General features: G+C 50.1%; 1 protein-coding gene across 8 annotated transcripts in view; it reads right to left on the bottom strand.

The window, feature by feature from the left end:
• sanbr (SANT and BTB domain regulator of CSR) overlaps window positions 1-13,950 on the bottom strand; it is a 268,809-nt gene that overhangs the window by 50,887 nt on the left and 203,972 nt on the right. For all 8 annotated transcript variants that reach the window (XM_072507794.1, XM_072507791.1, XM_072507788.1 and 5 more), the window contains one exon: window positions 10,770-10,869. In XM_072507794.1, coding sequence (XP_072363895.1) covers window positions 10,770-10,869 — 100 coding nt within the window. The remainder of the gene's footprint in view (window positions 1-10,769; window positions 10,870-13,950) is intronic.

Raw genomic sequence — 13,950 nt, forward strand, 5'->3', positions numbered from 1 at the left:
CTCCGAACGGGTAGAGGGCATCCTGAAGGGGGAGGGCAAACAGGCAGAGGTCGTTGTACATATTGGTACTAACGACATCGGCAGGAAGGGGCATGAGGTCCTGCAGCAGGAGTTCAGGGAGCTAGGCAGAAAGTTAAAAGACAGGACCTCGAGGGTTGTAATCTCGGGATTACTCCCTGTGCCACGTGCCAGTGAGGCTAGAAATAGGAAGATAGAGCAGTTAAACACGTGGCTAAACAGCTGGTGTAGGAGGGAGGGTTTCCATTATCTGGACCACTGGGAGCTCTTCCGGGGCAGGTGTGACCTGTATAAGAAGGACGGGTTGCATCTAAACCGGAGAGGCATAAATATCCTGGCCGCGAGGTTTGCTAGTGTCACACGGGAGGGTTTAAACTAGTATGGCAGGGGGGTGGGCACGGGAGCAATAGGTCAGAAGGTGAGAGCATTGAGGGAGAACTAGGGAATAGGGACAGTGTGGCTCTGAGGCAGAGCAGACAGGGAGAAGTTGCTGAACACAGCGGGTCTGGTGGCCTGAAGTGCATATGTTTTAATGCAAGGAGCATTACGGGTAAGGCAGATGAACTTAGAGCTTGGCTTAGTACTTGGAACTATGATGTTGTTGCCATTACAGAGACCTGGTTGAGGGAAGGGCAGGATTGGCAGCTAAACGTTCCAGGATTTCGATGTTTCAGGCGGGATAGAGGGGGATGTAAAAGGGGAGGTGGAGTTGCGCTACTTGTTCGGGAGAATATCACAGCTGTACTGCGAGAGGACACCTCAGAGGGCAGTGAGGCTATATGGGTAGAGATCAGGAATAAGAAGGGTGCAGTCACAATGTTGGGGGTATACTACAGGCCTCCCAACAGCCAGCGGGAGATAGAGCAGCAGGTAGGTAGACAGATTTTGGAAAAGAGTAAAAACAACAGGGTTGTGGTGATGGGAGACTTCAACTTCCCCAGTATTGACTGGGACTCACTTAGTGCCAGGGGCTTAGACGGGGCGGAGTTTGTAAGGAGCATCCAGGAGGGCTTCTTAAAACAATATGTAGACAGTCCAACGAGGGAAGGGGCGGTACTGGACCTGGTATTGGGGAATGAGCCTGGCCAGGTGGTAGATGTTTCAGTAGGGGAGCATTTCGGTAACAGTGACCACAATTCAGTAAGTTTTAAAGTACTGGTGGACAAGGATAAGAGTGGTCCGAGGATGAATGTGCTAAATTGGGGGAAGGCTAATTATAACAATATTAGGCGGGAACTGAAGAACATAGATTGGGGGCGGATGTTTGAGGGCAAATCAACATCTGACATGTGGGAGGCTTTCAAGTGGTAGTTGAAAGGAATACAGGACCGGCATGTTCCTGTGAGGAAGAAAGGTAAATACGGCAATTTTCGGGAACCTTGGATGACGAGTGATATTGTAGGCCTCGTCAAAAAGAAAAAGGAGGCATTTGTCAGGGCTAAAAGGCTGGGAACAGACGAAGCCTGCGTGGAATATAAGGAAAGTAGGAAGGAACTTAAGCAAGGAGTCAGGAGGGCTAAAAGGGGTCACGAAAAGTAATTGGCAAATAAGGTTAAGGAAAATCCCAAGGCTTTTTACACGTACATAAAAAGCAAGAGGGTAGCCAGGGAAAGGGTTGGCCCACTGAAGGATAGGCAAGGGAATCTGTGTGTGGAGCCAGAGGAAATGGGCGAGGTACTAAATGAATACTTTGCATCAGTATTCACCAAAGAGAAGGAATTGGTAGATGTTGAGTCTGGAGAAGGGGGTGTAGATAGCCTGGGTCGCATTGTGATCCAAAAAGACGAGGTGTTGGGTGTCTTAAAAAATATTAAGGTAGATAAGTCCCCAGGGCCTGATGGGATCTACCCCAGAATACTGAAGGAGGCTGGAGAGGAAATTGCTGAGGCCTTGACAGAAATCTTTGGATCCTCGCTGTCTTCAGGGGATGTCCCGGAGGACTGGAGAAAAAAAGCAAAAAGGGCAGAGGATACCGGAAGTCTGCAGAAGGATTTGGATAGGTTAGGTGAATGGGCTAGGGTCTGGCAGATGGAATTCAATGTTGCCAAGTGTGAGGATATCCATTTTTGGAGGAATAACAGCAGAATGGATTATTATTTAAATGGTAAGATGTTAAAACATGCTGCTGTGCAGAGGGACCTGGGTGTGCTGGTGCACGAGTCGCAAAAAGTTGGTGTGCAGGTGCAACAGGTGATTAAGAAGGCTAATCGAGTTTTGTCTTTCATTGCTAGAGGGATGGAGTTCAAGACTAGTGAGGTTATGCTGCAATTGTATAGGGTGTTGGTGAGGCCGCATCTGGAGTAGTGTGTTCAGTTTTGGTCTCCTTACCTGAGAAAGGACATATTGACACTGGAGGGAGTGCAGAGGAGATTCACTAGGTTGATCCCAGAGTTGAGGGGATTAGATTATGACGAGAGGTTGAGTAGACTGGGACTGTACTCATTGGAGTTTAGAAGGATGCGGGGGGATCTTATTGAGACATATAAAATTATGAAGGGAATAGATAGGATAGATGCGGGCAGGTTGTTTCCACTGGTCGGGGAAAGCAGAACTAGGGGGCATAGCCTCAAAATAAGGGGAGGTAGATTTAGGACGGAGTGTAGGAGGAACTTCTTCACCCAAAGGGTTGTGAATCTCTGGAATTCCTTGCCCAGTGAAGCAGCTGAGGCTCCTTCTTTAAACGTTTTTAAGAAAAAGATAGATGCCTTTCTAAAGAATAAAGGGATTCAGGGATATGGTGTACGGGCCAGAGAGTGGAGCTGAGTCCACAAAGATCAGCCATGATCTCATTAAATGGCGGAGCAGGCTCGAGGGGCCAGATGGCCTACTCCTGTTCCTAGTTCTTATGTTCTTATGTTTTCTGTTGTTTGTAAGTTTGTTAAATGTTGTTTGTCAGACCGGAAAAAAAAGATTCACGGCCCCACGCCTTTTCGGCCGAAACTTCTGAGGACTTGCCCACAGAAACTCACTATTGCCAGACACTAGTTCAGCGGAACTAGCTTGTCTGCTGAGACTTGTTACGGTACCAGACGCCCGTTCGTAACTGCCCTTCTGGTTCGAAGGAAAAAACCACTACGGCAGCCCCACCACGATGACTACATTTCTTGCCCGTTCTTGTCGGTTGCTCAGGCAGTGGAGAAACGGCTTGGGACCCACCCTGCCTGGGAATCCCCCCTCTGGTCAACTACGCTCGGGTAGGAGGGACACGGCATTGGTAGCCGTCCTACCCGGGGACTCCATCCAACTCTTACCCGTCGCAGCCATATGCACCTCATTTTGGCACTTTCAGTTCAAAAATAGCCTCTAGGGTACCCGGCTCTAGCTCCCTGCCGAGGATCACCGACATGGTGCTGAGAAAGAGCCCCAAAAGTTTGTTAGCCTAGGACATCCCAAAACATATGTCTGTGATTCGCTGGGCCCCTCCCACACCACTCACTTATCTTCTATCCCCTCAAACACCTTTCTCATCCTTGCCCTTGTTAAATGTGCCCGATGCTCCACCTTCAGTTGTATGAGCCCGAGCCTTGCACACGATGATGTGGCATTCATCCTCTGTAAGGCCTCACACCACACCCTCTCTTCCACTTCACCCCCGAGCTCCTCTTCCCATTTCACTTCAATCTCCTGCAGTGAGGCTCTGACCTCCGCCAGCCACCTCCCACAGATACCAAAGGTTATACCCTCCTCCCAACCTGGCCAGCGACAGTACCCTCTCCACCAACAATGCAGGCGGTGCAACCGGAAAACTCAAATATATCTTCTTTGCAAAATTCCAGATTTGCAAGTACGTGAATGCCCATGATGCGCAAGCCCGTACTTCACTAACTCCCCCAAACATGCAAACCGACCCTCCAGGAACAAATCCCCTTTACTGCCACCCCCTTATCTTTTCATCCCCTAACTGCAGCATGGTGGCGCAAGTGGATAGCACTGTGGCTTCACAGCGCCAGGGTCCCAGGTTCGATTCCCCCCTCTGTCACTGTGTGTGCTGAGTCTGCACATTCTCCCAATGTCTGCGTGGGTTTCCGCCGGGTACTCCGGTTTCCTCCCATAGACCAAAGATATGTAGGTTAGGTGAATTGGCCATGGTAAATTGCCCTTAGTGACCAAAAAGGTTAGGACGGGTTACGGGGATAGGGTGGAAGCGAGGGCTTAAGTGGGTCGGTGCAGACTTGATTGGCCAAATGGCCTCCTTCTGCACTGTATGTTCTATGTTCTATATTCTAAACCTGGCGTTCACCCGAGCCGGCTCAAACATATGGTTGTCCCTGATCGGCATCATCCTCAAACCCCACCCCGCTTTAAAGTGCTGCTGTAATTGCCTCCGTGTATTTAGCACAGCCACCACCACCAGATTCCCCGAAAACTTCCTAGAGGAGAATGGGAGTGGGGCAGTCACCAGCGCCCGCAATCCCGTTCCTCACACGACCTGGCCTCTATCTTTGCCCAAACTGACTCCTGATCCCCCCACCGACCCAACACCGTCTCCGCATTCGCCGCCCAATATAGTAGTAAAGCAGGTTTGGCAGCCCATTTCACGTGGCCTCCGAACTGCATGATATTCCATGTCCCCCCCCCCCAACCCCCGCTTGATGCACGATCAATGACCACTAAAGCGAGTTGTAGTCCAACTGAAGGCTTTAATAAGCCAGATGTTTCCCCCAGCAGCTCAGGTACAGAATGAAGGCTGCTGGGGCGGCACGTGCTCTTATACCCCGCCTAGCAGGGCGGAGCTACCATACAGCTTGACCAATAGGAAGCATACAATTTCTACCAATGGTGTTCCAGCATTACCAGGTAACGTACGTAATACCTCTACTACCACATTCACCCACTGTTAAAAAGAGAGTCCGGCAGGGGTGGTGGCCTGATACTACAAACATGGCAACGTGGTAGAATTAGTTATGGAGGTACCGTACTACCTCCGTACAGCGTTTTGTAACTATTTACAATTCTAGTAACCATTTACAATTTATGATTTAAATTTACAATTTAAAATGAAGCAATCAGTCGATTGGGGGCCCTGGTCGTCCTCTGTGATCATCAGAGCTTCGGTGGTGACTCCGGTGGAGGCTCGGGCGTCTGTGACTCCAGGAGCGTGGCCTCGATCTCTGTGGCAGCTTCGACACCCCAAGACGGCGCTGGTGGGGAAAACGGTTGACCTGGGAAGGGAACGCCTGCGGGGTGCGTCGGTGGGTGGGGGGCCTAGATGGGGCTGGCGGAAGGACCGATCCTCCTGTAAGGTGCCCTGGTGGAGGGGAGGGTGGGACTGGTGGCTGGGGTGTGCGTGGGGCTTCGGCGGGCACCAGGTCTCGTAGGGAGACCGTATCTTGTCGGCCGTCGGGGTACGTACTGGGCGTACTGGGGGTTAGTGTGGAGAAGATGGACCCTCTCAGCCAACGGGTCCGACTTGTGCGCCCGCACGTGTTTTCGGAGCAGGATGGGCCCGGGAGCTGCCAGCCAGGTTGGGAGCGAGGTCCCAGAGGAGGACTTCCTGGGGAAGACAAGGAGACGTTCGTGAGGTGTCTGGTTGGTTGTGGTACAAAGCAGTGACCAAATGGAGTGGAGGGCATCCGGGAGGACATCCTGCCAGCGGGAGACTGGGAGATTCCTGGACCGTTGGGCCAGTTGGACGGTCTACCAGACCCTTCCGTTCTCCCTCTCTACCCGTCCGTTACCCCGGGGGTTGTAACTGGTCGTCCTGCTCGAGGCGATGCCCTCGCTGAGCAGGAATTGACGCAGTTTGTCGCTCATAAAGGAGGACCCCCTATCACTATGTATGTAGGCGGGGAACCCGAACAGTGCAAAGATGCTATGGAGGGCCTTGATGATGGTGGTTGCGGTCATGTCGGGGCAGGGGATGGCGAATGAGAACCGGGAGTACTCGTCAATCACGTTCAGGAAGTACGTGTTGCGGTCGGTGGAGTCGAGGGGGCCTTTGAAGTCCATGCTGAGGTGTTCAAAGGGACGGGAAGCCTTTATCAGGTGCGTTTTCTCTGGCCGGTAGAAGTGCGGTTTGCACTCCGCGCAGATTTGGCAGTCCCTGGTGGCTGTCCTGACCTCCTCGACGGAGTAGGGCAGGTTGCGGGTCTTGATAAAGTGGAAAAAGCGAGTGACCCCCGGGTGGCGGAGGTCCTCGTGGAGGGCTCGGAGGCGGTCCACTTGTGCGATGGCACATGTGCCGCGGGACAGGGCGTCAGGAGGCGCGTTTAGCTTCCCGGGACGATACAAGACCTCGCAGTTGTAGGTGGAGAGTTCGATCCTCCACCGCAAGATCTTATCGTTTTTTTATCTTGCCCCGCTGTGCATTATCGAACATGAAAGCAACCGACCGTTGGTCAGTGAGGAGAGTGAATCAACTGCCGGCCAGGTAATGCCTCCAATGTCGCACAGCTTCTACTATGGCCTGGGCCTCCTTTTCGACTGAGGACTGGCGGATTTTGGAAGCATGGAAGATACGTGAGAATAAGGCCACAGGCCTGCCCCGCTTGGTTGAGGGTGGCCGCCAGAGCTACGTCAGATGCGTCGCTCTCGACCTGGAAGGCGATCACTCATCGATGGCGTGCATCGTGGCCTTTGCAATGTCCGTTTTGATGCGGCTTAAGGCCTGGAGGGCCTCTATCGACAGGGGAAAAGCTATGGATTGGATCAGGGGACGGGCCTTGTCCGCAGAGTTGGGGACCCACTGGGCGTAGAAACTGAAAAACCCTAGGCAGCGCTTCAGGGCCTTGGAGCAGTGAGGGAGGGGGAACTCCATAAGGGGGCGCATGCGCTCAGGGTCGGGGCCTCTCACTCCATTTCGCACTACGTAGCCGAGGATGGCGAGGCGGTCGGTACTAAACACGCATTTATCCTTGTTGTATGTAAGGTTAAGGATCTTCGCGGGCTGGAGGAATTTTCGGAGGTCGGTGTCGTGGTCCTGCTGGTCGTGGCTGCAGATGGTGACATTATCGAAATACGGGAATGTTTCCCGTAAACCGTACCGGTCAACCATTCGTTCCATCTCGTGCTGGAAGACCGAGACCCCGTTGGTGACACCAAGGGAACCCTTAAGAAGTGATAGAGCCGCCCATCTGCCTCGAAGACAGTGTATTTGCGGTCACTAGTGCGGATGGGGAGCTGGTGGGAGGCGGACTTAAGATCCACTGTGGAGAAGACCTTGTAATGCGCAATCCTGTTTACCAGGTCGGATATGCGGGGGAGATGGTACGCGTCCAGCTGCGTAAACCTGTTGATGGTCTGACTGTAGTCGATGACCATCCTATGCTTCTTCCCGGTCTTTACCACCACTACTTGAGCTCTTCAGGGACTGTTGCTGGCTTCAATGACTCCTTCCCTCAGTAGCCTTTGGACCTCTGACCTAATAAAGATCCGGTCCTGGGCACTGTCCCGTCTGCTCCTGATGGCAACGGATTTGCAATCCGGGGCGAGGTTCGCAAACACGGAAGGCGGGTCGACCTTAAGGGTCACGAGGCCGCAGACAATGAGGGGGGTATAGGGCCGCCGAATTTGAAAGTTAGACTTTGGAGATTACACTGGAAGTCTAAACCCAGGAGTGTGGCCGCGCAGAGGTGGGGAAGGATGTAGAGCTGGTAATTTTTAAACTCCCTTCCCTGGACTGTGAGGTTTGCTACACAAAACCCCTTTATCTCCACTGAGTGGGAACCGGAGGCCAGGGAGATTTTTTGATTAACGGGGTGGACGAGGAGAGAACAGCGCCTTACCGTGTCGGGGTGTATGAAGCTCTCCGTGCTCAAAGAGTAGATTAGGCAGGACATCTCGTGTCCGTTGATAAATACAGTCGTTGTAGCAGTTGAGAGTGTTCGAGGCCGGGACTGATCCAGAGTAACCGAGGCTAATCGCAGCAGTAGAATGTACTCTTCGGGCAGTGTGTGGTCAGCCGAGCTGGGGTCCTGGGGGTCCATCCAAGATGGCGGCTCCCATTGGTCGCACATGGCTGGGGGTGCACAAAATGGCGGCGCCCATCCATCTAACGTGGTGTCCGCGGGACAAGATGGCGGCGCCTGGGGGCCGCACGTGGCCCTGGAGTAGGAAGATGGCGGCGCCCGCTGGCCGCACGGGGACCGTGGAGCGGTTTGAGGTGGCGGTCCGCATTCGCCGCCGGAGACCGCGGCAACCACACGGGACTGGCATACCCCCACGAAATGGCCCTTTTTACTGCATCCCTTGCAGGTGGATGCGCGGGCCGGGCAGCGCTGCCGGGAGTGCTTGGCCTGCCCGCGAAAGTAGCAGCGGGGCCCCCCGGGGTTGCCAGGCAGCCTTGCAGCACAAGCTTGTGGGGGGCTGGGAGACGTCTCGGGGTCGGCTGCGGAGGGGTTCCACGCTGCCCAGGGGGCTGCCGCGCGGTCGGGAACGTAAGCACGGGCGTTTCTGGAGACCACATCCAGGGAGCCTGCAAGGGCCCGTGCCACCTTGAGAACTAGAGTGTCTTTTTCCAACAATCGCTGGCGGATTTGGGAGGACAGCATACCTGCCACGAAAGCGCCCCGACCAAGAGTTCAGTGTGTTCGCTCGCCGAAACCTGTGGGCAGCTGCAGTTTCTCCCCAACACCAGGAGTGCGCAGTAGAATTCTTCCAGTGATTCCCCAGGGATTTGTCGCCTCGCTGCTAGCAGATGTCGGGCGTAGACCTGGTTTACCGGGCAAATATAATATCCTTTTAGCAGCTCTATTGCTGCATCGAAGTCTTCCGCTTCCTCGATGAGGGTGTAAATCTCCGGGCTCACCCTCGAGTGCAGGACTTGCATTTTCTGTTCTCCCGTGGGTGTTTTCTCGGCCGTCTCCACCCCACTCATGAACAGTGCCATCCAAAAAACCAAAGCCCCCACCAAAGGACTGGCCCCTGAATTCTTGCCCCCTCCCAGCTACCCTCCAAGAAACAGCTAGGCACACAAAAACATACAAACTGATCGTACTATTAATCCCCCACCAGCCTCAACCCACCATACACCAATGCCTCTCATCCCGTCCCAGTTCCTTCTGCTTGAATGAACGCCTCTGCGTCCTCCGTCGTCTCAAAATAATGATCTCTGCCATTGCACGAGACTCTTAACTTTCCCAGGTAGACCACCCTGAAGCGCACTCCACTCTTATACAGTGCCACCTTTGTTTTATTGAAGGCAGCTCTCCTTTTCGCCAAATCCACCGTGAGATCCTGGTAAATTGGAATCACAGTGCCTTCCCACTTCATCTCTTGCGTATGCTTGGCCCACCTCAATATCTTCTCCTTCACCTGTTAGCTATGAAAGCACATGATTACCGCCCTCTGTGATTCATTCATTCACCCGTGGCTTCAGCTGGAGCGGTCAGTGGGCCCTATCCAACTTCACAGGGGGACGGGGGGGGGAAGACAGGTCGATGACATTTTCCTCCTCCCTCATCAGCTTCCTCAGCATCTCCGCTATGAACTCTGTTGATCTTGGATCTTGGACTCTCCACGCCTGCTGGCAGCCCCACGGTCAGGAATTTCTGCCTCCGAGATCAGTTCTCAACGTCCTCCACCGTTGCTCTCAGGCTCCTATTCCGATCTTCCAGCTTGGCCATTTTGGCTTCAAGCGAGGCGAGCTAGTCACTGTGCCTCTACAGTGCCTCCGACACCCCTTTCAATCCCTCACCCCACCCCTGCACTGTCCCCGATGTTCTTCCAAGCGTCTCCCTTATCGGGGCCAGCAAGTCCTCCACCGAATGCTTGAGGGTCTACGGCATCTCCCTTCCTTGTCTCACAAAGTGTTTCTTGAACTACCGTTCGGACTCCACCGCCATCAACGTATCCATGGTGTCCTCCCTCTGTACAGCTGTAATATATATTCTCTAACCAGTATTGCAACGCCTCCACCTCTTTTACCTTCCTCGCTGACTCGCCTAAAACACTTATATCCTGGAATATTTAGCTGCCAGTCCTGTCCTAACCAAGTCTCCGTTACAGCAACCACCTCCAAGTTCCGCGCATGAATCAAGGCTTTAAGTTCATCTGTCTTACCTGTTATACTCTGTGCATTGAAGCAGATACACTCCAGACCTCCAGGCCCAGAGTTCGACATCCCCCAGCCTGCTTTCCTCTCAGCCAGCGTGGCCCTGGTAGCATGCTCCTCCCCAGTCTCTACACTTGCGAGCTTACTGTTCTGATTCTCACCCCCCTGCCACATTAGTTAAAATCCACCCGAACCGAGGAAGGCAAAATGTCAGTACAAAGAAGGAGCCCTTGTGAAATAAGGCCAACTGTAGCTACCTCAATAGAAAAACCTCAGTCACTTGAGCTACATTGCTCTATGGCTAGAGTAAAAATGTTCATCATCATTATGGTTTTGGCAACTGGGTAATTTAATTATTCCAATGTGTAAAAATGGCGTTAAAGGGGGAGGGATGTAGTAGTTAGCCCCTTCCCCTTTAAGGGATGCTCTGTGAGGGAGGAATAATGTGCCCTGCTAGACCAACCAGGGACAGAGTTGGGATTTCACTGGGACATGTCCCAGCAGTTGGACACTACACCTGAGTATGAAAAGACCTTTTTAAGCACTCTGCAAATAGTTGATTCTAGTTGTAATAAATCATTGTGTTTTATAAGTTCATTTGTGGAGTCAATTTATGAAGTCGTTACATTATCCATGCACACAAGACAGTTTAAATAATTCATAAGCAATAGAAATACATTTGAGCAGTTAAGAAATCAAGTATCAAAAATATGCATCGATATAAACATATTTAAATGCAACCTTTCTGATTTTTTTTTACCTCTTTTCTTTGTCAGTTCTTCTTCATCTCCCACTTCATCCTCAGTTACCTCTGAACCTGTGGTATACTCTTCATCTTCAGAATACATTACTTGCTGCTTCTGAAGAAAATCACATTTTAATGTTTTTGGCTGTGCAGCTATTACTTTATTACTAAATAGGTTCACTGGGTTTTAACACCCAATTTATTATTTTAATTTCTGCTACAATTTTGCACATTTTGTTTTTGAGAAACAAAGACCACTTGCTCCAACCTGACAACCGGAAGAAGGATCAATTTTAACCATTTTGTCATTTGAGTATTGCTTAAAAAAAGACACAAGGTGAAGCTTTATGTTTTCGACTCATCAGGACACTTTGCAACAATATCAGTACAAGGGGAAAACAACAATTTATACTGTATGAGAAAAGAATGCTGATTGCTTGACAAGTGAACTCTGATTGGCAGAGTCGTTGCCATGGAGAATGCGCCAGTTGATGGCGACTGACAGATAACTGCCAAACAGTCTTTGAAATTTAAACCAGGCAGCTTGGCCCTGATAGGTCAAGCAAAGCCCTGGAGAATTAATCAGCGAACGTCACTTTTTTTCTCTAGCTGAATCAGATGCAATGTGTGTACATGTTCATTCTGTCTGCAGAGAACAAGGCCTTGTGTATTAATATACATAGCTTCAAGTACATGTGAATGTGCCACATTGCGAGCCCGACAACCTTAAATTGGTTTCAGCATAATTCTTGGCATAATGTGGATTATTTAGCAAATGCTGTGCAACCGCAGAGTCTCATCTAATGTTGGACACTTTTGAGTTTTGCATCACAGGCTGGTTGAATATGGTCTGCACCTTGCCTACTGCGAACTACGAATGGGACATGCTGTTTGATACAATCCACCAGTCTTTGGGGTGTACGACCTGCACACTTAGCATCACACTAGCACTGCAATTCAAATACCACGTTAGTGGTTTGTGTGAAAGGCAGAACAACTTTTTGGCTTGACGGCAGCATCCTGTTAGTGGCAGATACCACTTGTGTTGCTATTCTATTGTAGTGGCATGAAACAGCTAGCTGGCATTCTTGTGAAGTGTTCTCATGGTATAAGACAGAAAGATTTGACATGTACCTTTTTTTCTTCAATATTCAAATTACTTTCTGCTAATGGGACATTAATGAGAAATAGCACAATTGGAAGGAAGTTGAAAGTTATGAGATGCGAACATTGGATTAGCGGAGAGAAGAAAAGTATCTTCAGTTAAATTAGTACCCTTATTGCTCATTAAAGTTATGCTTTTGTTAAAGGCTTGAATTGAATCAAAGTTTCTCATTCTGGAAAAAAGCTACATGAAGCTATCATGTGTGAAAACAGGCTGAGGGATTAAAAATTACAAAGTTTTGTCAAGGGTCTGTTCTTGTGACTTCTTTGTAGCAACAGAATATGAAAGTATAATTTGGTAATGTTTTCTCCTGAGTTGAAAAGGCAGATTTACATCTGATTCACTCAATATTATCTGAGGAATGAACCTACTCCCTTGAAATCTGCCTGTTGTAATTTCAACGTTGATCATCAAGAAAATCTTGTTCCACAATAAAATCCTTGAAGTATTTAAGTTTTATAGCAACTTTATAACACCCCCTTCCTTAAGTCTAAGTTTGTGCAGCAGCATGCCCATTGGAATTAGACGGTGTAAAAACTCTGGAAGGTATAAACTGTTATCATATACCTTGTTTATAAAATCAACAGAGATGTATTCCTTTAATTTACTTGGCAGCTTTTCGAAAACGGTTTCATTGGAATCTGGTGAATTTTCATTCACTTTCAGAATAATCTGTATCAAATAATTGTCTCCTAAATTTTGGCAAACTTAACCAATTCCATCCTTTCTTTTTTTTTTATAAATATTTTATTGAAAATTTTTGGTCAACCAACACAGTACATTGTGCATCCTTGACACAATATTATAACAACACAAATAACAATGACCTATTTTATAAACAAAAAATGAATAAATAATAAATAACAAAAATGAAAACTAACCCTAATTGGCAACTGCCTTATCACAAGTAACACTCTCCAAAAATATAATTTAACAGTCCAATATATAATTATCTGTCGCAACGACCTATACATATTATACAGTATATGTTAACAACCCTGAGAGTCCTTCTAGTTCCTCCTCCCCCCCCCCCCCCCCCCCCCCGATCCTGGGCTGCTGCTGCTGCCTTCTTTTTTCCATTCCATCTATCTTTCTGCGAGGTATTCGACGAACGGTTGCCACCGCCTGGTGAACCCTTGAGCCGACCCCCTTAGAACGAATTTAATCCGCTCTAGCTTTATAAACCCTGCCATGTCATTTATCCAGGTCTCCACCCCCGGGGGCTTGGCTTCTTTCCACATTAACAATATCCTGCGCCGGGCTACTAGGGACGCAAAGGCCAAAACATCGGCCCCTCTTACCTCCTGCACTCCCGGCTCTTGTGCAACCCCAAATATAGCCAACTCCCAGCTTGGTTCGACCCGGATCCCCACTACTTTTGAAAGCACCTTTGTCACCCCCATCCAAAACCCCTGTAGTGCCGGGCATGACCAAAGTATATGGGTATGATTCGCTGGGCTTCTCGAGCACCTCGCACACCTATCCTCCACCCCAAAAAATTTACTGAGCCGTGCTCCAGTCATATGCGCCCTGTGTAATACCTTAAACTGAATCAGGCTTAGCCTGGCACACGAGGACGACGAGTTTACCCTGCTTAGGGCATCTGCCCACAGCCCCTCCTCGATCTCCTCCCCCAGCTCTTCTTCCCATTTCCCTTTTAATTCATCTACCATAGTCTCCCCTTCGTCCCTCATTTCCCTATATATATCTGACACCTTACCATCCCCCACCCATGTCTTTGAGATCACTCTGTCCTGCACCTCTTGTGTCGGGAGCTACGGGAATTCCCTCACCTGTTGCCTCGCAAAAGCCCTCAGTTGCATATACCTGAATGCACTCCCTTGGGGCAACCCATATTTCTCGGTCAGCGCTCCCAGACTCGCGAACTTCCCATCCACAAACAGATCTTTCAGTTGCGTTATTCCTGCTCTTTGCCACATTCCATATCCCCCATCCATTCCCCCCGGGGCAAACCTATGGTTGTTTCTTATCGGGGACCCCCCCCAAGGCTCCAGTCTTTCCCCTATGCCG

This window comes from Scyliorhinus torazame, chromosome 1 (genome assembly GCF_047496885.1).
Source record: "Scyliorhinus torazame isolate Kashiwa2021f chromosome 1, sScyTor2.1, whole genome shotgun sequence".
Taxonomy (NCBI): Eukaryota; Metazoa; Chordata; class Chondrichthyes; order Carcharhiniformes; family Scyliorhinidae; genus Scyliorhinus; species Scyliorhinus torazame.